The 25,796-nt window shown below is 44.4% G+C and overlaps 8 protein-coding genes and 1 non-coding gene across 11 annotated transcripts; 3 read left to right on the forward strand and 6 right to left on the reverse strand.

The window, feature by feature from the left end:
- Positions 1 to 9,323: 9,323 nt before the first annotated feature.
- On the reverse strand, positions 9,324 to 10,861 carry LOC9644601 (glycerophosphodiester phosphodiesterase GDPD6). Its single transcript, XM_002984501.2, has 7 exons — positions 10,653 to 10,861; positions 10,418 to 10,601; positions 10,283 to 10,357; positions 10,120 to 10,229; positions 9,821 to 10,039; positions 9,608 to 9,769; positions 9,324 to 9,550 (listed from the first exon to the last, which is right to left on the reverse strand). Exons 1-7 carry the CDS (start codon positions 10,833 to 10,835, stop codon positions 9,383 to 9,385), a joined length of 1,101 nt encoding a protein of 366 aa, XP_002984547.1. The 5' UTR covers positions 10,836 to 10,861; the 3' UTR covers positions 9,324 to 9,382.
- A 408-nt stretch (positions 10,862 to 11,269) lies between these two features.
- LOC112351517 (putative germin-like protein 3-2) lies at positions 11,270 to 12,098 on the forward strand. Its single transcript, XM_024689536.1, has one exon. The coding sequence runs from the start codon at positions 11,337 to 11,339 to the stop codon at positions 12,033 to 12,035; it is 699 nt and encodes a 232-aa protein (XP_024545304.1). The 5' UTR covers positions 11,270 to 11,336; the 3' UTR covers positions 12,036 to 12,098.
- On the reverse strand, positions 12,037 to 12,807 carry LOC9644602 (uncharacterized protein At4g14100). The gene is made up of 2 exons (XM_002984502.2): positions 12,331 to 12,807; positions 12,037 to 12,275 (listed from the first exon to the last, which is right to left on the reverse strand). Exons 1-2 carry the CDS (start codon positions 12,794 to 12,796, stop codon positions 12,076 to 12,078), a joined length of 666 nt encoding a protein of 221 aa, XP_002984548.2. The 5' UTR covers positions 12,797 to 12,807; the 3' UTR covers positions 12,037 to 12,075.
- A 40-nt stretch (positions 12,808 to 12,847) lies between these two features.
- On the forward strand, positions 12,848 to 14,686 carry LOC112351507 (pentatricopeptide repeat-containing protein At2g13600-like). Its single transcript, XM_024689504.1, has one exon. It carries the CDS (start codon positions 12,848 to 12,850, stop codon positions 14,684 to 14,686), a length of 1,839 nt encoding a protein of 612 aa, XP_024545272.1.
- Positions 14,687 to 15,780: 1,094 nt separating this feature from the next.
- On the reverse strand, positions 15,781 to 18,157 carry LOC9644604 (dihydropyrimidinase). The gene is made up of 13 exons (XM_024689534.1): positions 18,027 to 18,157; positions 17,828 to 17,962; positions 17,713 to 17,764; positions 17,381 to 17,650; positions 17,114 to 17,325; positions 16,940 to 17,060; positions 16,805 to 16,892; positions 16,672 to 16,750; positions 16,524 to 16,611; positions 16,426 to 16,466; positions 16,320 to 16,372; positions 16,109 to 16,265; positions 15,781 to 16,051 (listed from the first exon to the last, which is right to left on the reverse strand). Exons 1-13 carry the CDS (start codon positions 18,135 to 18,137, stop codon positions 15,872 to 15,874), a joined length of 1,587 nt encoding a protein of 528 aa, XP_024545302.1. The 5' UTR covers positions 18,138 to 18,157; the 3' UTR covers positions 15,781 to 15,871.
- A 3-nt stretch (positions 18,158 to 18,160) lies between these two features.
- On the forward strand, positions 18,161 to 20,144 carry LOC9644605 (aminoacylase-1). Of its 2 annotated transcripts, none has more exons than XM_002984399.2 (4): positions 18,161 to 19,066; positions 19,424 to 19,561; positions 19,635 to 19,874; positions 19,929 to 20,144. In XM_002984399.2, exons 1-4 carry the CDS (start codon positions 18,212 to 18,214, stop codon positions 20,040 to 20,042), a joined length of 1,347 nt encoding a protein of 448 aa, XP_002984445.1. In that variant the 5' UTR covers positions 18,161 to 18,211; the 3' UTR covers positions 20,043 to 20,144. The 2 variants fall into 2 exon arrangements, with proteins under 2 accessions (XP_002984445.1, XP_024545303.1); XM_024689535.1 differs by having other exon boundaries at positions 19,620 to 19,874; positions 19,929 to 20,128.
- A 98-nt stretch (positions 20,145 to 20,242) lies between these two features.
- TRNAM-CAU lies at positions 20,243 to 20,314 on the reverse strand. Its single transcript has one exon. It is a non-coding gene; the product is annotated as a tRNA-Met (tRNA).
- Positions 20,315 to 20,372: 58 nt separating this feature from the next.
- Positions 20,373 to 22,672, reverse strand: LOC9644294 (enolase). 2 transcript variants are annotated; one of them, XM_002984505.2, is made up of 14 exons: positions 22,540 to 22,671; positions 22,414 to 22,477; positions 22,287 to 22,351; positions 22,179 to 22,226; positions 22,040 to 22,126; positions 21,714 to 21,977; positions 21,583 to 21,657; positions 21,460 to 21,522; positions 21,328 to 21,408; positions 21,081 to 21,275; positions 20,890 to 21,029; positions 20,777 to 20,828; positions 20,663 to 20,719; positions 20,373 to 20,603 (listed from the first exon to the last, which is right to left on the reverse strand). In XM_002984505.2, the coding sequence occupies exons 1-14, from the start codon at positions 22,606 to 22,608 to the stop codon at positions 20,523 to 20,525; spliced, it is 1,341 nt and encodes a 446-aa protein (XP_002984551.1). In that variant the 5' UTR covers positions 22,609 to 22,671; the 3' UTR covers positions 20,373 to 20,522. The 2 variants fall into 2 exon arrangements, with proteins under 2 accessions (XP_002984551.1, XP_024545338.1); XM_024689570.1 differs by having other exon boundaries at positions 21,460 to 21,657; positions 22,540 to 22,672.
- Positions 22,673 to 23,849: 1,177 nt separating this feature from the next.
- On the reverse strand, positions 23,850 to 25,435 carry LOC9644295 (ammonium transporter 3 member 1). The gene is made up of 3 exons (XM_002984506.1): positions 24,800 to 25,435; positions 24,456 to 24,741; positions 23,850 to 24,388 (listed from the first exon to the last, which is right to left on the reverse strand). Exons 1-3 carry the CDS (start codon positions 25,433 to 25,435, stop codon positions 23,850 to 23,852), a joined length of 1,461 nt encoding a protein of 486 aa, XP_002984552.1.
- Between the last annotated feature and the right edge of the window lie 361 nt (positions 25,436 to 25,796).

Here is a 25,796-nt window from a genome sequence, read left to right on the forward strand (position 1 = left end):
TATCTATGAGGAGGTTGTGTACCGATATGAGTTCATCTTATGGTTTTCACTTTAGTTTCGACTAAATATTAATCATGCATAGCTAGCCTCTTCAAGACATACTTAGAGCTAATGGCTAGATGTGTTGATGAGCTTATTGCAGCTGAGTTAGATTCGAGTGGTCATTTAGTTTGTGTTTGTCCATGAACCTTTATCTCATGTCTAGAGTATTACATTCATATTGGACAAGTATATGACTCGATGGCATAAGTTTAGTGTTTAGGTATTGTGAAGAGAAGTTGAAAGAGTGATTGTTAATTGCTTGGAAATTAATGATTTCTTGTAGACTTCATTGAGGATTGTTTGACACTTGTTTTGCTCGATAATGATTTAATAGTGATGAGCTTGCTTTACCGGATGGTGTTGCGGAGTGTCATTAAACTTACATGATTTTTCCATGTTGGTATATTGACTCTACCTTTGTCGATGTCATTTGGATATGTTTAGTCTGTGGTGTTAGATTTCATTGAGTCTTAGATGTGATCAATCACTCCTTGATTATGTGTTATTTGTAACTGAGTTTTTCTGAAGGTTTAATCTCAAATACTAACTAAGGTATTTTCAATTTTGGTTAGCTTAATTACTATAAAGTTTTGGAAGGTGATTCACTCTTGCTTTTTTTTATTTTGTTTTAGTGTTGATGGCATTGAAGTGATGCCTTGTCGTTGACAATATTGATGTTGAGATTCAAGTGAAATAAAATGTCTCTCCTTAGGATTGATATTGAGTTTCATTAGTCTTAATGAAAATAGTGTTAATGATTTGGCTATATCTTTGTGTTATTGGCATTCGTGCATTTGCTAATTAGCAACTATATTGATGTTCAAATGAACTAAGTGGCAAGTTTGATTTAGTTGTGTTTTAGACGAAATTGTTTAATAGGGGTTAAGGTTGGGCTTTTCCTTGAAACGTGATTCATTCATGAACAATGTTAACTTTACAAGAAAAAGAGTTAGTGATCAATATTAAAATGTTTGAATCCTTTTTGGATTTGAGTTAGGGATATATTGATCATTGATGATTCTTTTGTGTTTATTATGAAGTGAGTTACATCTTGCTATAGATGAATTCATGGAGGACACTGTGGCATCTCAGTACGCCCACAGTGAGGAGGTGTGTTGTGTCTGTTCGTTTTTGGATAAACTAAAACAATCCAGGGAGAGACAAGCGGGGACAAGCGAAGAGAGGAATATGATGCTGCTGCTTGCTGGGCGATCTGATCTGGGACGAGAGAGATCTTATCTTACACAGGCCAATTTACGCAGAAGCTAGTGTTTTTTCGTATGAAAATCGTTATTTAGTGATCACTTGTTGAGCATAGCTTCATTATACTTAGTTTTTAGATTGATGTTGACATGCTTTGCATTAGCTTTGGCATTATAAAGTTGGATTGGTCTCTTGGGTTTGAGACATTGGTAAAATGTTGTTAACACTTGCTTAAGCAACTTGAGTTCTTTCATATTGTTGACCAGGATCTATTGAGCTTAGCTAATGCGATAATTGGCATACACAAGTGTTTGTTGGTTTTGCGACATTCACTCTATTCTGTTGATTATTGCTATAGTTATTTTTGATAGATTAAATGTTACTACATCTAGGTGATACATTTGCAAGCGTTTTGCTTGCCAGTCAATGATACTTTGTGTTCTTTGAGTTGTCTTTTATAAATTGTTTAGCATTGTATCTAAATTCTTTGATAGTTATGTGTTACCATTGACTTTTGTTAATAATACACTTGCTATTGAATTTTGTTGGATAGTGAATCCTATATTTTCCAACGATAGTGATCTTGGTGGTTTTTATCCTATCATACTGGTTTATCGGATGATAACTTACTTGGAATACTTTTGTGTTCTAATTTAAGATTTAATCACTGATAATTAAGTCTCTAAGATATCATTATCCTTGACTTTGATATTATCCATCTATTAATGTTTGATTTTGGGTCAGTATAGGTAGACTAGCTTCAGCACTTCGTGTGCATGGTGAAATCTCTAATCATAAGGTAGCTATTATCAATTGGTCATATCACCCGCCTTTCTGTCGATGTTCTTTATTCCGTTAAAAGGGTGTGACCGTGTAAACAACTCTAATTACCTGTTTATAGTAGTTTATCTAAACCTTACTGACAGGTTTAGTTTCTTTGCTCAAGAGGGTTGGGGCCTTTAGCTTTTCTCTCTATGTCCCCACAAGTGGGGGCATATCACACTTTTGTAAGCTGGGTGACACCCAGAGCAGCAAGAGTATCTAACTCCGTTGGTCATGTCCTTATTAGCGACAGTCAAAAAGTGTCTAAGTTGGTAGTGCATCCGCATTAAACAAAGAGGTTACCTTAACTCATTTAAATTGGTGTATTTCTCACATAATGTAAACACCGTAAACTTTTTCTAGAGTTGTTTTCTTGCCGGTGGTCTAGACTCGAGTATGCATCGTTAAAGACATCAATCTTCCCTAAGGGGGGGAGAGTGTTGTGAATATGACTTCGGGTATCGAAAGTTATCTATCAGCTAGTCCTTACAGACACTCTTTCCTTACTGCCACGACGGTAAGAGGTCGATATTGCTGGACCCTTTATTAGTCTCTCTTGTGCTAGTGAAGTTAATTGGGCATTTTGAGTGCACTTAGACTGGGCAAGCATAAGGACAGAATTCCTACGTGATATTAGCTAAGCATACTTAGCCCGGTAAGGAGTTCCCATCTCATTATGTCTTGCACTGGCTAGTGACAAAAACCCTCATGTATTGAGACTAATCCCTTAATATCGCTAGATGATAGCTTATTGTGTCTGCCAAACACCCTTACTATTATGCCCTTTGTGTTAATCTCATTTTGGTCCCAAATGTTATTTATAAAAAGTGTCTAAATCTGCTTATTGAGCATATCTATGGAATGTAGAGATTGTCTTGAACACAATAGTGTTTGTCCTGTGTCCAAATTTGCAATCTAAAGACATTCTATATTTATTAAGTTTCAAGTTTGTCCTAGAGATTAACTCTTAATACTAAGGAAGGTTTATAGTGAAAGCCCAAAGCATATGTTCCACAAAAAGGGGGGTTCTAAATGTATAATAGGAATAGTGGGTAGATCGGGCATGGTTAACAAACTTGAGGCATAATTTAGCTCCCACTTGCGTGCCTATTTTTGTTTTACGTCCGGCTTGGGTCTAAGCCCAAATTCCACACCATGCTAGTTGGTAGAGTACCCATATCCTCGCGTTAAGCCACCAGTATGCTAAAATAGTGCCAAACTCTATTTGGCTCTATTTTGTGTGCTAGTCTTAGCATTGAGATGCTAGATATTTTAGAACTGTTCTAAATCGCTCCGTGTTTTTGTCCCTTCACTCCTTGAACTATATGCTTGAGAGTTGCTCTATAGTCTGGTTCTATCATTCCTTGGCTCCATAGTTAAGAGTTTAGCTCCATACCTTTGTTCAATGGCCTAAAGCTTTGAAACTTGGGTTCCACACCACTATCTTTGGACACGTGGTATATGACATGTGGCACATAGAGAGTTTTGATTCCGTTTCATGGTTATCTTATGGTAAATCACCATAGAATAAAGGGTAAAAACCATATATGTTACATTATCCTATGGTAAATCACCATAAGATAAAGGGTAAAAGCCATGTGTACTATACTAATACATGAATGCTCAAAGGGATTGGAATTAGTATTATCCATTCTAATTATGTCAAATGAAATAAGCTCCATTAGTACGGATCTTGGCACTCATTTGATTTTCTCCTAAATTTAATTTATCATTTAATTCCCATCAGATAAAATATCTATCTTTAACAATATTAGCCCCTTTATAAAGGTTTCAAATTAAAAATAAAAAATTATATTTTTTGTTTGCTTTAGCAAAGTAGTGGATATACCTAGAATATCTTTAGATATTCTAGGATGTTCTAACGGATTGTTATTCATTTAGATTAATCATTTATTTATAATTTTTACATATTTATAATTTATAAAATTTTCTATAGTTTATTCTAATGGTTGATATTCAATCTTGTGTTTATAAATTATATATTTTCATATGATCAATTGGATTAATAAATAAAAATAACACTACTACTAAGTAAACCAAGTGTTGCTACATGCAATGTGCAGCAAATTATTTTATATATTGTGTTTTTTATGAACCTAAAAATTTCCCTTGATTATTGAAATTTAATATAATTTTTATATATAATTTTATATATATATATATATATTTCAATAATCAAGGGAAATTTTTAGGTTCATAAAAAACACAAGTTTCATCAGTAGTGTCATACACCACAACATGGCCAGTATTTTCTACACATAAAGCCATTGCTTTAAATTTATTTTTCCAGTATATATCATATGTCCAGAGTGTTTCATGATTTTCATTGTATATCACAAGATTACCATCAATTTGAATTTTTAATTTGCAACCACTTCCTTTTAAAATTATTTGCCAGAATACAATTTTACCTTTGTAAAGCACAAGGTTGCAATTCATGTGCAATAATAATATAAATTGATGATTAGTTGATTCTAAATATTCTCCACTTTGTAAGTTTGAGAAATATGAAGAATCATAAATACTTCTAATACATGAACGTCTCCATGAACAATCATGTATAGATAAAAGTTTTGGGTTTTCAGTAATACTGTTAGTATGGTATATAGTATTATTACTATTATCCTTATTGTGTAAAGAGTATATTTCCTCATTATCACCAAGTTTAAAGATTAAACTAAAAGCTTTTGTAATATATTCATTGACAGCAAAATTTGTTATCTCATTGTCATTTATAATAGCAACACTTAGTAAATATTGAAGATTTCGTTGTACTGTCTCACCAAAAAAAAAAGATTGATGATCTGGAAAAATATCACAAAGTAAATCATAAAATGGTGGGGGTTTTTGTTGGTGTAAAGCAGTTATTAAAATTTTAATTCCATTATATGTATAGATAACTGACTTTCCAGCAAAAAATTTAGCCTTAGGATCAATCTGACTAATCACCATGGGTATTGCTTTTAAAATAAGATCTTTAAGTTGTGGAGAGAAATGTTGGGGGTTACTCCTTGAAACTCTTACTGCTAGATGTTTTCCAAATAAAATAATGAATACAAGAGAGAAAATCATTCTATAGCAAGCCATACAGAAAAAAAGGGTAAGTGTGACTGTATACATGTTTGTTTTTGGAGTCTTGTATGTGTAACATGTTGAGTAAATCAGCCAAATGTATGGCAAATGCAGCCACTATGCAAAATGATGTCCTTAATCTACATATGGCATATAAAAAATGATATATAATTTAAACATAGTTTTATTTTTGTCATATTATATATTATGAATCTATGCACACCATTGTTTGTAAATCCAAATCTGAAATCCATGGCCAAGCAACATTTCAGTGTAAATCCTAATCTATTTTCTATGCTAAAGCTGGGTAGTGCACTCCATCTCTTGTGAACAGTTAGGTTTTTGGAAGGTCTAAAGTTGGATATATTGATAGCAACCAGGGAGTTTGTCTTTTGCATCTGTCATCTTGCAGTAAAGGCAACTCAAAACTTGGCACCATTCATTCGTTGGAATGTTGTGTCTTTGGGTGATGTTATGAATTTTTACTTAGTTTCTTCCGGACAAGTGGTGTTAATGCCTCCTTAAAGGTTGAAGATCTAAGCTGTGACAGCTCCATGGTGGAAAAGAAAAGGAACAAATGGTGAAAGAAAGAAGAAAAAAATTTTAAAACAAAGAAAGGAAAAAAAGAGTGAAAGAAATCACTGAGTGTTGCCCACTCAAATGCAATGAATCTTTGATGTTTGGTGGAGGCTCCTTGAGCTGGAAGAACCTTGGTTTTAACTCCAAAAGGTTGGCTAGACTTGGGAAAATCCTATTAATTCCTCTTGGGGACCATCAAAGGTGATTCGTTTCCTAGGAGAAAGAGAACTCCTTGTCAAGTGTTTTGATGCAGGGAAAGACGTCCTACTTCTCTATTATTGATCTAGTGGCCTTGTGCAGTGGTGAGGGATGCAAAGACTGTCTTGAATTTCCCTAAAGGATGAAGGAATTTGCTCAGGTATATGGTCTTCTTTGTTGACTGGAAGTGACTGGTGGAGACAATGTCTATCATATCTTGTGCTACATGGCCTTCTAATGATGAATTCGCTGCCCCCAAAGTCAAAGATTGCAACTAGAACATGTGTTATGCTTGTGAACTGCTTCTTAGTCTAATTGATCTGGTGACTAGTGCTCTGGAATGTTGTTGGTGATGTACAGTAACAAGTAATGTTCCTGAATCATCCATGCTGGAGGAACCTCAGACGCTGATGTAAGAAGTTCAAGTCCCATCTCACTTGACTAGCCGAAGCTTTTTCTCAAACCTTTGGAGTTGTACCACTACTTTGTCTGCTTTTTTGTACTAATGTTTACCTTTTAGAATTTTCTCTACAAGTCCATGTACTTTACCATGCTACTTTGTGGTGACTCTCCACAGCTTTGAGCCAGTTCCTGTTGGTTGGCACATCTTCATTTTTTTGTCATGAGTTAGAGTGTTTTTGTCCTGCTTCAATAGTGTCAAGTTGATGGTCTCTAGCTGCTCAACATCAAGGAAAATTGTTAGTTCCTTGTCGTCATCTTTCTTGGGCATCCGTTGCTCTACGAACTGCTCTTGCACACATGCTGTATGTTTGGTTGGCTCTCTGCAGCTTTGGAAGACTCTAGACTCTTCGTGAGTGTTCTCATGTTGATAAAATCTGAAACAGTGACCCAGAAGATAGAAATCTCCTCTTCTCTTGGTGTAGCAATTATTTGTGTCATCTCAAGAATGTTGGCTATTGTGTGTGTGTATTGGATGAAGTCCAGGCTGCTGAAACTTGATACCCCAATCACTTTCACAAGTTTCCGTCATCCATTCATGTTCTATCCAGACTACAAGGCCAACAATAGATAAACAGACATATAATAAACAGGCAGCAACAAACATCATCACCAATCACAAGATACTACTTTGCCCGCATATGTTATATTCCTGGAGAGATTCCCCACTTGGGATACTACTCACTACAAACACAAAAGTGACACTTCGGGTGCCTGACACCACCTTTTAAGCTTTGTTTACACGTGGATACTGTTGTGCAGGGAAAAACAACTTTGTCCAAGAACACTTTTGACATATAGCAAACCAGCACTAATTTACCATCCATTCATATATTCCACTTTGTTTCACCCTTGGAATCTTGGAGCCAACACGAGGTACTTTTGGGATTGTGGGAGCCTTGGAGTTGAGGATTCAAGTTTGTGTTATCTCCTCTAAACTCATCTTTCCTCTTTGTTTCAGTTTTTCCACTTTTCTTTTCTCTTTCTCATCTATCTTTATAAGATTACCCTGAATCCTAAAGTGCTGTTGTGCCGAGCTGCTGCCGAGCTGCTGCCACAGCTGACCACCAAAATGGAGACACCACCCTAAACCCTGGGGGAAAATTAGAATCATGCTAGCTGTGTTGGTCATGGAAGGCCGAAAGTTTGATGTGGAGGATTGGCAATATGTCCTAGTAGGTAATGTGGAGAATCCATTACCATACTCCATTAATTGATTGGAGAAGTGTATTAACCTTTATGATATAAAACCTAAAGTTTTGTCCTGATCTGATGACTCTATGTGTCACACAGACAAGCAACATGCAATTTCTTCAATTTTTTGGACCATTTCTCAATTTGTGTCATGCTATATTAATGTTTTCTATATTCAAATTTTATCTAGTAATGTTTTGGTGTGAATGAGGGCAATGGACCAATCTTTATCATGGCATAGCATTCTGACTTCTTGGGCAGTTAGATCCAAGCCACTTCATCACACAAGTTTAGTGAGAATTCACCCTCATTTCCACTCATTCCTCCTGGTTATGTCATGGCTGGGGTTATTTATGTGTCAAGCGCTTTTGAAAAGTGATTGACACCACACATATAGAGATAGACAGACAGACAAACCCATCGTCTTTGGAGTGTGTTGTCCATTTCTCATTCAGATTTTTCAACTTTTTTTGACTTTCTTCATGTGTTCTTTCTTCACTTAGCTCTCTCTTTCACTGGGCAGATTGAATCTAGAAGACAAGAAAAGCAAAAAAAGAGTTAGCACTATAAGAAGCGCTTGGAAGTTTCAATACCTCGCAATCTTGCCCGACTTGGTCATCCCTCCAATCTGGTCATCAAGAACTAAAAACTCTCTCTAAGAGAGAGAAAGAGACCAAAGTTCTAGTTTTTTCTCACCTCAATTAGGCGACTTTATTTGAGCACATGTTTCTCACAGTCCTAACGTCCAAAAATCCTGATATTTCTTGAGTCTGGTAGAGTTATATTTCTAATTCTGTTGAGGTATAGCACATTTGAGACCGCTGTGTGGTTTGAGTGAGAATCAGACATTTATAAGCCAGGCTGAATTATAATAGAGTTTCCTTATGTTTTGATGTCAAAGTGCCAATTTTTTTCCATCTTTTCTTTGTTTCAGGGATATCTTGGTTATAACTTCCTGTTAAGCTTAAATCCACTCCATTTGGTCGTCAATTTCACGTATACAAGTCGTTTCCTTCAATTCCAATTCTTTTTTATGACAAATATATAGTTAACTTTCCACCACCATATATTGGCCTGAATCTCCAATATCACTTCAAATGGTGTGATACTTGATTGGAACATTGTATTCCATTTTTCCATGAGCGTAAGTTTATCTATGTTTCAGGGGTGGAAGATACTTCGTTCAAATTGTTATTGTTCTGTGAGGGTGTGCAGCTTTTTCAAGGGGGACCGTGTTGATACTGCAGCCTATAACCAATTAAAATCCCCCAAGCACTTCAAGTCCAAGCAAGATGGAGATGCACCCTGGAAGTGGTTCAAGTTCACATTGGATTGTTATAAACAACGTAGTTGTATGGAGCATAATGCAAGTGTTGCTCCAGTTTTTTTATGATTTGCCGGCGTCAAGATCGTAGAAGAAGGAACTCGAGATCGTAGAACGTGGATCCCAGCTGTAGTTGAAGTTCCTGCCATTTGGGAAATCACACCAGAGCTTGCAGTGCTCCAGCCACGGCGTTGGAGTGGGGATTCCAAATCCGGCGCCGCAGAAAGAAGAATCGCTGCATAGGCGAGCTTACCATAGCCGACAAAAAATATCAGGATATATATCAGAAAATATACATGGATTTCAGGTTCTACCGATGCGGAACATGTATGTGCCTCGGCTGCACACTTTCCCTGTCCCGTCGTTTGTTGGGGGTGCTCCTAGACCTCCTTGGTGGTAGTAGCAAGTATGGCGCGTAAAATTTCATATCTTTACATTCAAGGAAATGTGTATCAAACCATTATTTCGCTACTCTTTGGAGCTCCACTCCTGATACCTGTGCAAGCTCCCTGGAAAATCCGTGAAGAGTCCATCGACTTTAACAGTCTTGATCCAGTATTCGAATTCCTCGTATGGATCCTCATGAAAATCAAAATGGAGGAACTGGTTCTCGTTCCTAAACGTGTAGGGATGAACCTTAAGAACAGAAAAAATCGAGGGTAGCGAAAGGTAGAAAATTTGGAGCGGACAAACCTGGAGATGCCGAGAGTGAGCTCTTGAAACCAGGTGTGTCGCGTTCATCAAATAACCAGTGGTGATGTTTGGAGGCACTATCGTATCCTTCCAGGGTCCAATGCCAACAACATAGTTGCTGATGAAATCCAAGTATCGGTTTGATGTTATCTCTGCATAACTCTGCCACAATTGAAGCTTTTCAGCATTCAATCGCCTTTGGTTTGTGGATACCTGGTTTGTGTCCTGCGTACGAACCGTGGCATCGTCGATCAGAAAGATTTTTGGAGAGTCTGTGATGTTCGAGATGTACATAAGCGACGTTGGAGCAAAGCTTTGTATAAAGATTGGCTGCTTGTTCCAGTCGTCCGATTTATATTTTCCTTTGTAGCCATACTTCTGTAGGATTTCCATGAAAGAATCTTCTACTCTCTTGCCTTGAGGCCACTGTACCTGTTTGCAGAAAGGATTTCATTTTTAAGAAAAAACAAACACGAGAGAGAAGAAAAGATTGTTCTTTTTTTCTCACTTACATGTTTGTTCATGAAGACCGGACTCTTGATTTCCGGATAGATTCCAACTGTGCGAGACGCCTCCAAGGCGATTGAGATAAAACGTTCGAATGTGATGATTTGAAGCTTTCCTGCAAAGCACTAGATAACGCGTCCAGAAACTTTTTCTAGAAAGAAAAATCACCGTTGAATGAAGGATCCCGAAAGCTATACCGCTGGCGAAGTCTTAGTCTTTGAAGCTCTTCAAATGTAAAGTCCACTAGACAAAGAAGGGAGATGATGAGATACAGAGGAATGAACAAAAAAAAGTTCCTCTTACCAACAAAGAACCCCGTGAGATTTTGGCCCTCGAATTCGTACGTAGCTCTTCGTCCTCTAAATTCCGGATGCGCAGCAATGTCCGTGACATCATCGAGAATTGGATCGTGGAAGCAAATAAGAACGCAATCCTTTGTAGCTGTGATGTCCGCTTCTATAAAATCGGCTCCTTCCTCGATTGCTCTCTGGACAGAGAAATTGAAAGTAATCCATGGCTCCCAAACTTCACTACTCACCTTATACGCCAGTGCCGTTTCCTCTGGAATTTCCCCATTTGATCCGCGATGAGCGACATTGAATGGCCTCCAGTCCTGGATCGCAACCCTGGCCGACCGTGGGAAGCGGTACAATCGAGCAGCGCCGCACGATGATCCAGCGACCGCGGCGAGAAAGACGATGAAGAATGTTCCCACCCACATTTAGGGTTTGGGGTTCTTCCCAGACCTAAAAGTTGACTTGGTCAAAGACCTCGTTTTCCCTCTTTCGGGCTAGAAGAGCGAATTTCATGTGGATGAGAACGTAGTAGCTCCTTTACCACGATTCAATTTCTCTGCACGTAAGAATTTGATCAGAATCCCCACACGACTGCAGTATGAGCACTGAGTTAGTGCTCTTCCTGACGTTGAGCTGCAGGTGACAAGCTTTCGGTGGAGCTACTTTACTCTCGCTAGACTTTGCCGGGTCCAAACGTTATCTATCAGTGATTAAACGCTAGTACACGTTAACTGGGAATTTAAAGATCAACGTGGAAGCCATAAAGTCAATCTGAAAACTTTCACGCTCCGCAAACCCTCAAGAGCATGTCTCGCATTTGCATTTGCGTGAAAACGAAGTCAATCTCGTGTATAAGTGCCGCTCCAATCTCTTTCCTTTAATCATCACTAGTTCTTATAGATCTCTTCCAAAAGTTCCATGTTCTTATGAACACTCGGAAGAAGATGGTGGTCCCAAAATCCATGAATTCGTTGTCACTGCTGCTGATGATGACGATCATGATCGTCTCTCTTTCATTCTCAATCCGTGTCAATGCCGCCGATCCGGATCCACTGCAAGACTTTTGCGTCGCCGACCTCTCCAAGGATCTCACCATCAATGGCTTCCCTTGCAAAAAAGCCTCCAACACCACCACCGAGGACTTCATCTTTGGCGCCCTCAAGCGTTCAGCCAAAACGAACAATCCACTCGGCGCTGCAGCGGTGTTTGGAACCGTCAACGAGTACCCGGGTCTCAACTCGCTCGGCCTCTCCATCGCGAGGCTCGACTTCGCGAAAGGCGGCTTGATTCCTCCTCACACCCACCCCCGCGCGTCCGAGATGATCTACGTCGTGAAGGGGAGCATGTACGCCGGGTTTGTCACCACGGACAACAAGCTCTTTGCTCGAGTCATCTCCAAAGGCGACGTGATGATCTTCCCTCGGGGTTTGATCCACTGGCAGCTCAACGTTGGAAACACCAGTGCAGTGGGGATCGTTACGCTCAACTCGCAGTTCCCTGGCTTCCAGCTCATCGCCAACTCCTTGTTTGGATCCAAAATCCTGGACGAGGTGTTGATGAAGACCTTCTTTCTCGACAAGAAGACCATACAGCAGCTCAAGTCAATCTTCACTCCCTCTGGCTAGAAAAACAAATTCGATAGTGTTCACCTTGAAATAAAGTTTGTCACATACGAGATCTTTCCGCCATATCCAAGAGTGTCGTGTGCTTGAGAACGCTCCAGAGCTCACTTGGTACCTTTAGATCACCTCCATTTTCTTGGAAACTCTCGTTTTCTTCGCGATCAAAGCAGTACCATGGAGCTTGCCAGGCTTCGTCCTCGAGCACCTTGCCTGGCTCGAAAGTCATGACATACTGTGACATCCCTGGAAGATTTTCATTCTTAGTTCTTACAGGAGAGCGAAAGAAAAGAGACTATACCTGTGAAGAAGAGCCAGTGCACAGGCCTCTTCGTCTCCACATCCTCGTAGTAGACGATGAAACCGTCGGCCTTGGACCAGACATTGCAAGTGAATCCTCCCACTTTCTCCACACCAATGTAGGTGGAATTGCTCACCAGCCAATCCGGCGACAAAATCCCCACTGGGAAATGCATCGTCTTGCAGCTGCCGGCGTCGAGATCGTAGTAGAAGGAGGTGCCGTTTGTCCACTCGAGATCGTACAGCGTGGATCCCAGCTGGTGGTGGATGATATTGAAGTTCCTGCCATTCGGGAAATCATACCACAGGTCGATCGTGGAGAGCTTGCCGCTCGAATTCTGGAAGAGCAGCGCGTGGAATTGCTCCGGCCACGGCGTTGGAGTGGGGATTCCAAATCCGGCGCCACAGAAGGCGAGAAGAATCGACGCGAGGGCGACACGATTAGCCGCATTGCCACGCGACGCCATAGCCAACGAGAATGAATTCAAATTTAGGGCTCTTTGCCTTCTCAACCATGAATGGCATTGCGGAAGACGCTGCGATCCAGGAGGAAGAACAGCGGCCGCCGCGAGCACCCGCATTGCATCGATCAGCTCCAGGAAGAGGAGCTTTCCAATCTCCCAGAGTCTCCCGATCCCTCTTTCTTTGCCTCTCTCCTCCGAAATTGTTCTCTTCTTTCCCAAGGGCGGTATCTCCACCGCCACATCGCGCTGAGCGGCCTCGAGCCCACCTCACGGTTTCTCGCCAACATGCTAATTCACATGTATGGCACCTGCGGTAGCATTGACGATGCTTGGATTGTTTTTGGTCGGATGCAATCCCCCAGGAACGTTTTCTCATGGAACATCATGTTTTCAGCAAATGCCTCAAATAGGCATTTTGATGAAGCACAGTTTGTGTTTAACTCCATGCCACAACATGATAACGCTTCGTGGACGCTGTGCATTGCTATGTTCGCTCGATCCGGGCAAATTGTTACAGCAAGAAATGTTTTTGATGCGATTTTCCAGCCGGATGTTACTGCCTGGAACGCGATAATTGCAGTCTATGCCGAAACCGGGCATAACAAAGAGGCGCAAGCGGTCTTTCAGAAGCTGGATCTCGAGGGAGTCCACCCGGATAGCATCACTCTCATCTCCGTGCTGGATTCCTGCGACGATATCCAGCTCGGGAAGACCATCCACAGCGAGGCCGAGCTCGGCGGCTTCCTTGATTCGAGTGTCAACCTGGGAACCGCGCTGGTGACGATGTATGGGAGGTGCGGGAGCTTGATCGCTGCCGAGCAAAGCTTCTCGCGAATGCCTCGCCGAAACGTCGTGAGCTGGAGCGCCATGACTGCCGCATTCGCTCGCAACGGGGAGATCGATCGAGCGGAGCTGACTTTTGAGAGGATCCCGTCTCACTGCTCTATCTCCGCCAACACGATGATCTGGGCTTTCGTCCAGAGCAGCCAGCTCCAGCGCGCTAGGAAGATCTTCGACGGAATGCTGGAGAGAGATAGAGTTTCTTGGAGCTCGATGCTGTGCGGCTACACCCAGCGTGACCATCTACATCTCGCGCGGGAGTTCTTCCACTCGATGCCAGGGCGTTTTGTGAGCGTGAGCGCGTGGAACACAATCGTGGCGGCCTACGCCCGCGCCGGGGACTTCCCAGAGACGGTCCATCTCTTCAAGCGCATGGATCTCGAGGGATTCCCAGCGGACGAGCTCACCTTCTCGAGCGCATTCGAGGCTTGCAGTGGCCTCTCGGACGTGAGAACCGGGAGGATCCTTCACGAAAACTTCGACGATCACGGCCTCCCGCTGGACGAGTACGCGGGAACCTCGCTCGTGACAATGTATGGGAGCTCCGGGAGCTTGGAAGAGGCCGAGGCTGTCTTCTCGGCCATGCCCAGCCGCAACGCCGTCGCCTGGAACGCCATGATCGCGGCCTACGATCACAATGGCCGCGGGAAGAGAGCGCTGGAGAAGTTCCGGGAGATGGAGCTTGTGGGCGAGCTTCCGGATCAGATCACGTTCATCACTGCTCTGGCGGCGTGCAGCCACGTCGGGCGTGTGGAAATCGGGCGCGAGTTCTTCTCGAAGATGGCGGACTATGAGATCTGTCCGGTGGTGGATCACTATCTATGCATGCTCGATCTTTTGGGGCGAGCCGGGCGCTTGCAAGAGGCCGAGGAGCTGCTCGAGAGCATGCCGTTTGTGCCTGACGATGTTGCATTGACTACTTTGCTGGCGGCTTCCCGAGTTCTTGGAGATGCGAGGAAGGGTGCCACCGCCGCAGACAAGGCAGTGAAGATGGAGGGTGGCGACTCTTCGTTTTACGTGTTGCTTTCTAATGCTTATACCTCGACTGATTGATGTAGTGAGATGAGTTCAGCTCAAAGTTTTATTTATTTTTAACTTTTATTGACTTCCTTTGATTTTCATTGAATAATTTTGTGAGTCTCAATGATCATTTACCACTTTTTTGCTCAATTAAGAAACAAAAACAAGAGGCATAATCTTACTTTGAATTTCATTTTCACTCGAAGTTCAAGAATGATAAACATTTTTTGTTATTGTTCAGTCAGGAGCCTCTGAAAAATATCCCTAACGATGAAGACTATTCATTTTAGATCAATAGATCTTGATGTTTCATTTTATTGGGTTGTACCTTAACAATATCAATGAAAACAGTTAATGGAGCGAGGTGGTAAAGGAGACGGTCTGGAGAGGACTCCCACAGTGATACTGCCGGATGATATCAGCCAGAGAGAGAACAATTCGGCTGTCCATGGGCTTCACCAAGGGATTCCTCTGTGGCACAAGCACGAAATCATACGTGTGGTTCTTTGCACTGAATGGATTTGGGTAGTGGATGTTGTTGCTTGTGTTGGAAGGAGCAACATAAGGCTCCAAAATGCTCCCATTTACAGTTCCTTTCACGCCAAAGCCACCAACAGATCCAATCAACATTAGCTCAAAGATAACGTAAGTTTGTAACACTTACCAGAGCTGCCCGCAGGAATGTTTGCAATCCAATAGTTGATGTAGGGATAGACTGCATTTGGGCTTGGCAGTGCTTTTTGATCTGCCATCACCACTGAAAAGAGACGAACGCTACCATTTCCACGAAATCCTTCAATGTCAACCGTGGGAGGCGAATTGGTGCTGCTCAAGGGGATGAAGTTGCCATTCCCGACCGTGGTAGAACCATATTGTACAAGCAAACCCATGGCTGCATAAGCACTCAAGAGGCACACAAGGAAACAAGACACCAAAGAAGCCGCCATTGTGAATGCAAAACAAAATGAAATATTTTGGTTTTAGAGATTATTTCTTGGGCATTTATACAAGGTCCCAGGTATCTAATTTCGTCCTCAAATCCAGAATTATACAAGCTTTCTAATAGGGGCCAGTGGTGGTTTTTACATTTCGATACTTGTAATGACAATGTTGCAGTTACGCTGAAGTTCTTAAATATTTGAGGGTTTATCCTTATAATCATTTGTTTATATACAAACTATATACCTTGTTAGCATCACAAGATCCACTCTCTCGCATTTATTTTCTATACACTGGAGCCTTCAAAGAGGAGAGGTAAGCAATATCTGCCTTCACAATCCCATCAAAGAGTTGTCCAAATGGTGCCATTTTCACGTATCTCCCGGCCCCTCTAGCAACGTTGAGTCTCTCATTTTCCCACACAATCCTGCCTTGGCTGATGGTCACTTCTATATTCCCCTGGAAGATGGAAGAACATCTCAGTGCCCGCGATAAAATGAAGCATAAAGTTATTACCTTGATTTGCCATCCTTCGTATATGTTAGTGTCAATATTCGAGTGGTGAGCTTTTGCAGAGATCGTTGTTGTTTTGTTGGGATTCAAGATGATAAGATCCGCGTCTGAGCCAGGCAACACCGCGCCTTTCCTCGGATATACGTTGAATATTTGTGCACTGATTGAGCTTAAAATCAATAAAAAGTCGAAAGCAAGAGAATGACCTACTCACCAGGCAGTGCTTGATATTCGAACATAATCTGATGGAGAAATCTTCCCAGAGTTCTGTTCCAGAAAATATTGGACGCTAGAAAAACGAGGAAGCTGCTGTTACTTACCACCATAGCATCCCACACAATGTGCATTCGCTCTTCTATGCCTGAAAAAAATCAATTTTCACAAAAGCACCATGGAAGCAACACAAATGTAAACTTACCATTGACACCATTCGGGATTTTCCGAAAATCGCCTCTGCCGGCTGCTTTTTGTGATGAATTGAAAGGACAATGGTCTGTGCCGACAAGCTGAAACGTCGTGTTAGCTCGATTTTTAGAGTACTAGAATTTAGTAGATAGTATATTCACCTGCAAAACTCCACTTGAGAGGGCGGCCTGAAGTGCCGCATTATGTCCAGCAGGCCTTATAGGAGGGCTCATCACGTATCTGCAAAGAGAGGAAAACTTGAAAGCAGAAACTTTTAAAGGCATGCATACGTACTGTGCAGCTACCCGAAAGTCTGGATCCCACAACTTGGAGTCGTCCAAGACCAAACCAGATGCAACTGGCTCGCCAATCACTCGTTGTCCTGCCAAAGCTTCAATTTTAGACGAAGGTTCTAAATACCAAACCGACCTGCTTGACGAGCTCGAGCAATCTCTTCCAGTGCATCTATGCTCATTACGTGAACCACATACAGAGGCGTGTTTACAAACTTTGCAAGTCTGATGGCTCGTGCTGTGGCTTCTCCTTCCAGCTTCGCATGTAAAAGAAAAGTATGAAGAAAGAAATATTAAAAGTTTTGCTTACCAGTGATGGCCGAGACAGCGCATGACCCTCCGGTCCAGTGATGCCCAAGTCGTAGATTCGAGATTGACCTTCGGCCACGGCATCACCGTTTTCCGCATGAACTTGTGGTAGTGCGCCAAGGCTTTTACACGTCTTAAACCCTTGCAAGAGCTGTTCGTCCGTCACCATCAAACTCCCCTTGTACGCCATGAAAAATTTGAAAGAGTTGATTCCTACAGCACGAGATCAACACAAACTTGTAAAATACGAAAACGAAAACTAGCTCACCGTGTTCTTTCACGAGAGTTTCCATGTCTTGTGCCACTTTGTCGTTCCAGGTCGTAACAGCCATATGAAAGCCGTAGTCCATGCAAGAGGGCTCGGCTTTTCTTCGGTAGCTCTCAAACCCCTTCAGAAGGTCACCATCGATCGGGAGTGCGAAATCAATATGCATGGTTGTACCTCCGGCTAGCGCAGCGGCTTGGCCACTGAAGAAGTCATCGCAAGTTTCCTGGCCCATGAACGGCATTGCGAGGTGTGTGTGAGGATCAATCCCTCCTGAAGCGAAAACAAATGTAGAAACAATGAAAAGAAATGCGAGAGAAGAAGCTAATCCTCACCTGGCATTACGTACTTGCCAGTCGCATCGACTACACGAACGCCGTCTAGAACCTGTCATGCCAATCGTTCTTTAGCATCCACAAGAGAAGGGCGGGCGGGTAAGGAGGACGCTACCTTCAAATCTGGAGCTACCAATTTGATGATTCCATCCTCGATATACACGTCCGCATGGAACTGGCGATCGGCATTCACCACTGTTCCTCCGCGGATCAAAATCTTGCTGCTGTCATCAGTCTCAGCCAAGCACATCTGCCAGAAAAGAAAAATTTCCAAGCTAAGAAAAATCGCTCGATCGAAATCTCCTTCCTCTCACCGCATCATAAATCCCAGGCGCAGCAGCAGCAGCATCGCAGCTGGATCCATGCGCCATCGGGAAGAATGTACCGACGATTAGAGCGGCAAGGAGCGCCAAAATCCCCCCCATTCCTTGTAAACCCTAGGCTAGGCTCTATCGGAGCCAAAATTTTAAAAGCGAGGAGGCTAGGCTAGGGTTCTTCGATGACGATATTTCTTCTTTCTCTCTTCTTCTTGCTCGCTGCCTCCGCGGCAGCTGGATCATCGCCGCCGGAGCCGCCCACCGCGCAGGAGGATGCGGCGGCGCTGGACCGATTCAAGCGCTACCTCCAGATCCCCTCGGTGCATCCCAATCCCGATTACTCGGCCACCACCGATTTCCTGCTCGCCATCGCCGGGGAGCTGGGCCTGGCATCCCGCGTCCTGGAATTCGTCCCGGGCAAGCCCGTCCTCCTCTTCACCTGGCAGGGCAGCGATCCCTCCCTCCCGTCTCTCCTCCTCAATTCCCATGTCGACGTCGTCCCGGCCGAGCCCTCCAAGTGGAGCTCTCCCCCCTTCGCCGCCGCGGAGGATTCTCGCGGCAATGTCCTGGCTCGCGGATCCCAGGACATGAAGTGCGTGGGATTGCAGTACCTCGAGGCGATCCGGCGGCTCAAGAGGGCGGGATTCAAGCCGCCACGCTCAGTCCATGTCTCCTTCCTCCCGGACGAGGAGATTGGCGGCAACGATGGCGCTGGGCAATTCACAGGCTCGAAGGAGTTCCAGGATCTTAACGTGGGGCTCGCGCTGGACGAGGGATTGGCGTCCGAGGGGGACGAGTATCGGGTGTTCTATGCCGAGAGATCGCCGTGGTGGCTGGCGGTGAAGGCCATGGGGCGGCCCGGCCATGGATCCAAGCTCTTCGATAACAGTGCCATGGAGAACTTGGGGAAGAGCTTGGAGATTGTGAGCAAGTTTCGAGCGGCGCAGTTTGATCTTGTCAAGGCTGGGATCGCGGCCGAGGGCGAGGTGGTGTCGGTGAATCCAGTGTTTCTCAAGGCTGGAACTCCTACTCCCACGGTAAGTTCCTCGTGCTCCATTCTTTCTTTCCTTTTCCCTTGTTCTTTATTCTCTTCCATGGTACCAATCAATTCTAGAATCCTAGGTGCTATCCAGATTTTCAGCTTGCGGTTCCATGCATTCGTGATTCTTGAGAACTTTTGACGTGTTTTCTTCGAGCGAAAATATCGGCTTGTTTCGATGCTATTTCTTGGTTCATGCAATGTTTGCTTTGCGTGGTTTTCCCAGTCTTTCTTCTGCTTGACTGATGTCCTTGATCAAAATGTCTTTTCTAGCAATTTAGTTTTTTTTTTCTCGTTCCACCTTTTCTCTTTGTTCTTTCCTTCTTATGCTAGCCGCCTTGTTTTTCTTCGCCAGGGATTTGTCATGAACCTCCAACCATCCGAGGCCGAGGCCGGATTCGACGTAAGAATGCCTCCTTTCGCAGACCCCGTTGCCATGGAGAAGAGAATCGCCGAGGAATGGGCTCCCGCCTCGCGAAACATGACTTACGAGGTAAATCAAGCTTTCAAAGTTCCCTCTCTCGTGTTGATTTTGCCAAGCTACGTGAAAGTTTCGCCTTGTCCAGTTCAAGCAGAAAACTCCAGTGAAGAGAAGAGATGGTTCCTTGAACTACACTCCGGTCGATGACTCCAATCCTTGGTGGTCAGTCTTCAAGGAAGCCATATCCAAATCCAACCAGAGACTCGCAAAGCCAGAGATCTTCCCTGCCTCAACCGATGCTCGCTACTTCCGTGACTTGGGAATTCCGGCCTTTGGATTCTCGCCAATGGCGAACACTCCCATTCTTCTCCACGATCACAACGAGGTTCAGTGATTCTTCCCTTGCTGCCTTTTCTAACGATTTCTTTTTGCTTTCCAGTTCTTAAGCTCTCGAGAATACTTCAAGGGGATTGAAGTGTATCAGATTCTCTTGAATTCTCTTGCGAGCTTTGTTGGTTCAAAGGATGACACAACGAGCCATTCTGAGCTTTGAGATTGGAAGAGTGAGTTTTGTTTTAATCCGTCAGTTGTTTATATCTCGAGAATGTGACCAGATTAAATAAACCTTTATATCGTTTCTCGATTTGTACGAAAACCCTGATAAGAACAGATGCTACACTTGATCTTGCTGAGATCTGATTGTTCACCCACCCATTTATATACACTTCAAAAAGTTTAAAACAAAATTGTTGCTATCAGAGGGAGGTTTCGATCCTCCGACCTGTGGGTTATGGGCCCACCACGCTTCCGCTGCGCCACTCTGATTTTGTAACAATCAAATCTTAGTTTTTATATTTAAAAAAGCTTTCAAAACTAAATAAAATTTTAAAAAATAATTTTTAAGAAAAATTGTATTTCCCTTTAAAGTTTTGGATCACTCGTCGTTATTGCAGGAAAATTGTGATGAGGACGAGAACAGCAAAAAGAGAAGATTATTCTTGTGCTTGTTGATTAAATAGCGCCGCCTCAAACTCTAGTATGGTTCCACGGGGTTACGGAAGTTAGCGCCAGCATATACAGCCGCGTCTCCCAGCTCTTCCTCAATCCTCAAAAGCTGCATAGATTCGTTTCCAGTTCAGCAGGAACTAGCTTTTAAGAAAACCTCGGACTTACCTGATTGTATTTCGCAAGCCTCTCAGATCGGCATGGAGCTCCCGTCTTGATCTGACCCTGCAAAAACAAAAACAAAACATCAAAGATCACTCATATGAAATTTTCTGTTCTTACAGTTGCCAGCCCGACAGCAAGATCTGCAATGAATGTATCCTCTGTCTCACCACTGCAAGGTTAAGAGGTTTCAGTAACAGCAAGCAAATGGTTTGTGAATCGTCAAACTTTACCTGCGATGACTGGTCATTACTCCCCAACCAGCTTGTTTAGAGAGTTTCACAGCCTCAATACTTTCTGTCACAGTTCCGATTTGATTCACCTTCAACAGGAGAGCATTGCAAGATTTCTCGGAGATCGCTTGTTGCACACGCTGCAAAATGAAGTCTCGTTTCCATGTCACAAAGAACTTTAAAGGAAATACCTTCGGATTGGTAACCAGCAAGTCGTCACCAACAATCTGGACATCCTTCCCGACTTTAGCCGTAAACTTGGCGTAGTGTTCCCAATCGTCTTGGTCGAAAGGATCCTCAATAGACACAATAGGATAATCCTTTATGAAGGACTCGTAGAGTGTGATGAGCTTGTCACCGGAAATCTTCTCGCTGCCGTCATTGTTCTGTCATTTAGGCAATTAGTCAAAACCATTTCCAAAACGTTGAAAATCATACTTCCTCCTTGAAGTTAAGGTCGTACTGCTTGTCCTTTTCGTTGTAAAACTCGGATGCAGCAACATCCATACCAATGAGAACCTGAGAATCAATTCCACTTTGTAATTGTAAAGAGAAAAATCTTGTTTCTACCTTTCCGGTGTAGCCAGCCTTCTCAATAGCAGTCTTCAACAGTTCCAGACCTTCTTTATTTTCCTGTAAGCAGATCAAACGCACAACATAAACATTTAAAACGACGAGAAAACAACAGTCTACCTGAATACTTGGAGCAAAACCACCCTCGTCTCCTACATTAGTGGCGTCTAGGCCATATTTCTTCTTGATAACAGCCTGTTTTGACAATTGCTTGGTAAGAGAGGCAAGGCATCTAGAAAGAAAAAACGCACCTTCAGGCTATGGTAGACTTCAGCTCCCATCTTCATGGCCTCTCGGAACGAAGAAGCTCCAACAGGCAGAACCATGAATTCCTGCATTGCAAGCTTGTTGCCGGCGTGTGAGCCGCCGTTGATAACATTAAAGGCAGGAACGGGGAGCACAAGCTTCTTGTTTCCGGCAAGGTTGGCAATGTGCTGGTACAAAGGGATCTTGGAAACGCCAGCTCCGGCCTTGCACACGGCCAAAGACACGGCCAAAATAGCATTGGCCCCCAACTAGAACAAAGAAACGAAAAGAGGATGAGCGAGCTCGAGAAAAAAGCAAAGTTTTTTACTACCTTCTGCTTGCACCAGCCCCATTTGTTTTGTGTTCCATCGAGCTCGTGAACCATGAAGTTGTCAATACCAGTTTGATCGGTCGGATCCTGTACAAGATTTTGTTAAGTTGGAGCTAGAATTCTTTGATAAATCCTTTACCTTTCCAACAAGAGCAGGCCCGATGATCGCGTTCACATTGTTCACAGCCTACATCAAAGCTTTGGTTTGTCGAGCAGAAATTCCCCAAAAGCAAACGCAAAAAATCACCTTTGAAACCCCCTTTCCCATGTAGTCTTTTCCTCCATCGCGAAGCTCCAGAGCCTCATACACCCCTACAAAGTAACATTCATTAGAACGAATAAGAACCGAAGGAAAAAGGCATCGATTGATTTACCAGTGGAGGCGCCGCTGGGCACAGCCGCTCTGTAATACGATTTATCAGACAACACAACATCGACCTGCGAGATTTGCCATAGTCAGTGCCTTTTCTCTCCATGCAAGCAAATGAAATCGATCTAACCTCCACAGTGGGATTGCCGCGGCTGTCGAAGATGGTGCGCGCCTTGACTTGCTGGATCGATGGCGCCATTGATCGGAGAAGAGAGTCGAGAAGGGAGAAAAAGACCTGCGATGATAAACCCTCGTTGGCGAATAAAAACTCGGCACGAATAAGACAAAGTATATTCGTGCAAGCATATTCTTTGCGGGCCGCAGAATATTCGCATAGTTTGAAAACCATATACTTTTTCGCGAGAGCCCGAGTGGCAAACAAAGGGACCCGAGCCCGATTTAAATCATTGCATTGAGACCGTGAACGAACCAGAGGCGCACACACAGAGGGCCATGAGGATTTCCATTGCAATTTTTGTGCTCTTGGCCGGCATTTTCCAAGGTAAGCTCTCAAGCTCATGGATCGAGAAAAAATTTAGTTCATGCAATGTCCCATCCACCTCAAGGAACGTCACGCTGAGACTAAAGAACGCTTGCCCCTTCACAGTATGGCCGGCCTGGCTGGGATCTCCCAGACGAATCTTTCGACATCGTGGTGCCCCGGGACTGGTCGGCGGCTCGAATCTGGGGGCGCACAAACTGCCAGTTTGGAGACCACCTCCAGCGACACCACCCTGGGCTGCGACACCGGCGAGCTGGAATGCCGGGGTATTGGCGGCCAGCCGCCGTTTACCATCGCGGAGCTCACGCTGGACGGCTCCGATCGCAGCGATTTCTACGACGTGTCGCTCGTGGACGGCTATAACCTGCCCGTACGGATCGTCCCCGTGCACAGGAACTGTACGGCAGCGGGGTGCCACAGCGATGTGAATTCCAACTGTCCGATGGAGCTGCGCGTTCTGGGACGGAATGGCGACGTGGTGAGAAGCGCCTGTTCGGTATTCCAGACAGATAGATTCTGCTGCCGCGGGCTTAGCTCCGAGCCGTCCACGTGTGCGCCCACGATATATTCCAAGATGTTCAAGGCCCACTAGGCGTCGATCACAGCAGCACATTTACTTGCCATTCCGGGACGAATTACGTGGTGGAATTTTGCCCCGGCAGGAGCTGATATCCGCCCTTGGATGCCATGTGACGCGATTTTGGTCACTAATCATAAAGAAAACAATGCGTGGTTGTTTTTTATTATCTTGGCAACAAAAGATTGGCCCAACAATCGAAGAGCCACCGAACCAGGAGAGAATTTTGACAAATGCAGCTCCATGAAAGCCTCTCTCTCGTCCAAAGAAAACAAAATATGACGGAAAGAAAAAGGAAAAAGAAAATATTTTTCTGCAAAGAATCTCCAAGAATCTCTAAGAAAAAAAATCACCTTGATTCTCAAACTGCAACTGGCGGCTCGTTGTATCTCGAGCTTCCTCGATTTCCAGCCTCGACGGCTTCGTTGTAGAGCCCATGCTTGGACGAATCATACTTCTCGCCATCGCCCCACAGGGCGTAAGCCTCCTCGCCGTGCGCGGCGTCGTCCCCGATCATCAGGTGTTCTTCCGGCATCCGGAGAGGAACGATCTTGCTGATCACCCAGCAGATTATGCTGGTCATCACCAAATTCCAGGAGATGATAAACAGCGCCCCTCCGAGCTGCTTCACCACCTGCATGGCTCCCCTAATGTCGTGGTTGTAGAACGCACCGTGAGTTCCCGGGACTGACGAAAACATTCCCGTCACCGTTGGCTGCGCGAAAAGACCCGTGAGAAATCCCCCGAGAGTTCCCGCCACCGCGTGAGTGTGGAAAACCGCCAGAGTGTCGTCAACTTTCTGAAGGAAGGGCGATCGCTTGTGCACGACCATCATCGTGTACCATGGAATGCTGCCGGAGAGAATCCCCATGCAAATCGCTGCCCACCCTTGCACGAGACCTTGAAATTCACACAATGTTTGTCAGTATAGATTGGAGATAAGAAATGCTTGATTTTGTATACTCACCAGCTCCAGGAGTGATGCAAACGAGCCCGGTGATCATCCCTTGGACCGCTCCAATTACGGACGGCTTGCCAAAGAAGATGGTGTCGAAAGCCGTCCAGACGAGCAGGCTTGCGGCGGCACAGATGTTTGTGTTTAGAACCGCGAGGGATGCATCGATGTTTGCGGCGTAGGGATCTCCTCCGTTGAATCCAGCCCAGCCCATCCAGAGCAATCCAGCGCCACCCAACATGAGCAGAACATTGTTTGGGGGAAATCTTTCGCGGTCCTTTGTCAGCCTCGGACCAACCTGCGCGAATAACTTTGAAGTTTAGAATAACTTTGTGATCGATCGAGAGTGATATTACCCAATATGCTGCTGTAAATCCCGCCACCCCTGACGAGAGATGGATCACATACCCTCCAGAGTAATCGAGAACTCCCCACTGGAACAAAAACCCGCCGCCCCACAGGCTAAATGCCCCGACCGTGTACGAAAACGTGAGCCAGAGCGGCACAAACAGCATCCACGCGTGGATGTTCATCCGCCCGAGCAGCGATCCTGCGATGAGGATCAAGCAAATGGCCGAGAAGACGAACTGGAAGAACACCATCGTCGCCATGGGGTAGAACGGCTGCACCATCTGAGTTTCGACCGTTCCATTGTGGAATTTGTACTCGGTGGCGGAGAGATGGGCTTGGCGGAGGAGGAATTTCTGATCGAGCGCCGGCCCGGCTTTGCCCCAGAAGGGGAGGAGCTGGTGCCCGAAAGACATCTTGTACGCGAAGGAGACCCAGCAGATCAAGACGGCGGCGAACGCGTACAGGGCCATGAAGGCCGAGTTCACGGCCCATTTCTTCTTGACGATGCTGCCGTAGAGGATCACGAGGCCCGGGACGCTCTGCATGCCAACGAGCGTGGCGGAGATGAGCTGCCATGCGTTGTCACCTTTCTCGAGCCATTCCGGGGTGACGGCCGTGATTGGGGTCGTCCGGGCCGCCATGGTGATCAATTTGGAGCTCTAGCAAAGCTCGGGATCCTACCAAGCGCTGATCTCTAGCGCTAGAAGCTCGAGGCTAAGCTCGAGATTGATAATGGAAGTGGGAGGAGAGTGAATTGGGCGATTTCGGTGGTGGTTTATAGTGGCTAGAATGACAATGGCGGAAGGGATTGACGATGTTTTTGGCGATCGCAGCGATGGGCGTGGTCCACAGCTGGACATGAAAACATCCGCTAGCTGGCTACTTTGTCGCAGGATATGAAAAAACATTGACCTAAAAGAAATCTCTGTCATTTACCTTTATGGAACTTTGTGTTATTCAGGAGATTTTCGTTTATCATTTCGTTAAGGTGGCAGATCTTTG

The sequence above is a fragment of the Selaginella moellendorffii genome, unplaced genomic scaffold, assembly GCF_000143415.4.
Source record: "Selaginella moellendorffii unplaced genomic scaffold, v1.0 SELMOscaffold_62, whole genome shotgun sequence".
Taxonomy (NCBI): domain Eukaryota; kingdom Viridiplantae; phylum Streptophyta; class Lycopodiopsida; order Selaginellales; family Selaginellaceae; genus Selaginella; species Selaginella moellendorffii.

Excerpts from the sequence above, each read along its gene's own strand:
- LOC9644601 (XM_002984501.2), bottom strand. The coding sequence starts at position 10,835 with ATGTGGGTGGGAACATTCTTCATCGTCTTTCTCGCCGCGGTCGCTGGA. Across the intron at positions 10,230-10,282 it reads TCGGGATCCTTCATTCAACG|GAAAGCTTCAAATCATCACA; the intron begins GTGATTTTTCTT and ends AGTGCTTTGCAG. Across the intron at positions 9,770-9,820 it reads GTACGCAGGACACAAACCAG|AGTTATGCAGAGATAACATC; the intron begins GTATCCACAAAC and ends CAATTGTGGCAG.
- LOC112351517 (XM_024689536.1), top strand. The coding sequence starts at position 11,337 with ATGAACACTCGGAAGAAGATGGTGGTCCCAAAATCCATGAATTCGTTG.
- LOC9644602 (XM_002984502.2), bottom strand. The coding sequence starts at position 12,796 with ATGGCGTCGCGTGGCAATGCGGCTAATCGTGTCGCCCTCGCGTCGATT. Across the intron at positions 12,276-12,330 it reads GCACTGGCTCTTCTTCACAG|GGATGTCACAGTATGTCATG; the intron begins GTATAGTCTCTT and ends AAAATCTTCCAG.
- LOC112351507 (XM_024689504.1), top strand. The coding sequence starts at position 12,848 with ATGGCATTGCGGAAGACGCTGCGATCCAGGAGGAAGAACAGCGGCCGC.
- LOC9644604 (XM_024689534.1), bottom strand. The coding sequence starts at position 18,137 with ATGGGGGGGATTTTGGCGCTCCTTGCCGCTCTAATCGTCGGTACATTC. Across the intron at positions 17,963-18,026 it reads CGCCTGGGATTTATGATGCG|ATGTGCTTGGCTGAGACTGA; the intron begins GTGAGAGGAAGG and ends CTTTTCTGGCAG. Across the intron at positions 16,612-16,671 it reads TCTCAAGTGGAGTTTTGCAG|CTTGTCGGCACAGACCATTG; the intron begins GTGAATATACTA and ends ACGACGTTTCAG.
- LOC9644605 (XM_024689535.1), top strand. The coding sequence starts at position 18,212 with ATGACGATATTTCTTCTTTCTCTCTTCTTCTTGCTCGCTGCCTCCGCG. Across the intron at positions 19,562-19,619 it reads CGCGAAACATGACTTACGAG|TTTCGCCTTGTCCAGTTCAA; the intron begins GTAAATCAAGCT and ends GCTACGTGAAAG. Across the intron at positions 19,875-19,928 it reads TTCTCCACGATCACAACGAG|TTCTTAAGCTCTCGAGAATA; the intron begins GTTCAGTGATTC and ends TTTGCTTTCCAG.
- LOC9644294 (XM_024689570.1), bottom strand. The coding sequence starts at position 22,608 with ATGGCGCCATCGATCCAGCAAGTCAAGGCGCGCACCATCTTCGACAGC. Across the intron at positions 21,030-21,080 it reads TGCTGGTTACCAATCCGAAG|CGTGTGCAACAAGCGATCTC; the intron begins GTATTTCCTTTA and ends TTCATTTTGCAG. Across the intron at positions 20,720-20,776 it reads TTGCTGTCGGGCTGGCAACT|GGTCAGATCAAGACGGGAGC; the intron begins GTAAGAACAGAA and ends TTGTTTTTGCAG.
- LOC9644295 (XM_002984506.1), bottom strand. The coding sequence starts at position 25,435 with ATGGCGGCCCGGACGACCCCAATCACGGCCGTCACCCCGGAATGGCTC. Across the intron at positions 24,742-24,799 it reads GATTTACAGCAGCATATTGG|GTTGGTCCGAGGCTGACAAA; the intron begins GTAATATCACTC and ends TTATTCGCGCAG. Across the intron at positions 24,389-24,455 it reads TTGCATCACTCCTGGAGCTG|GTCTCGTGCAAGGGTGGGCA; the intron begins GTGAGTATACAA and ends GTGAATTTCAAG.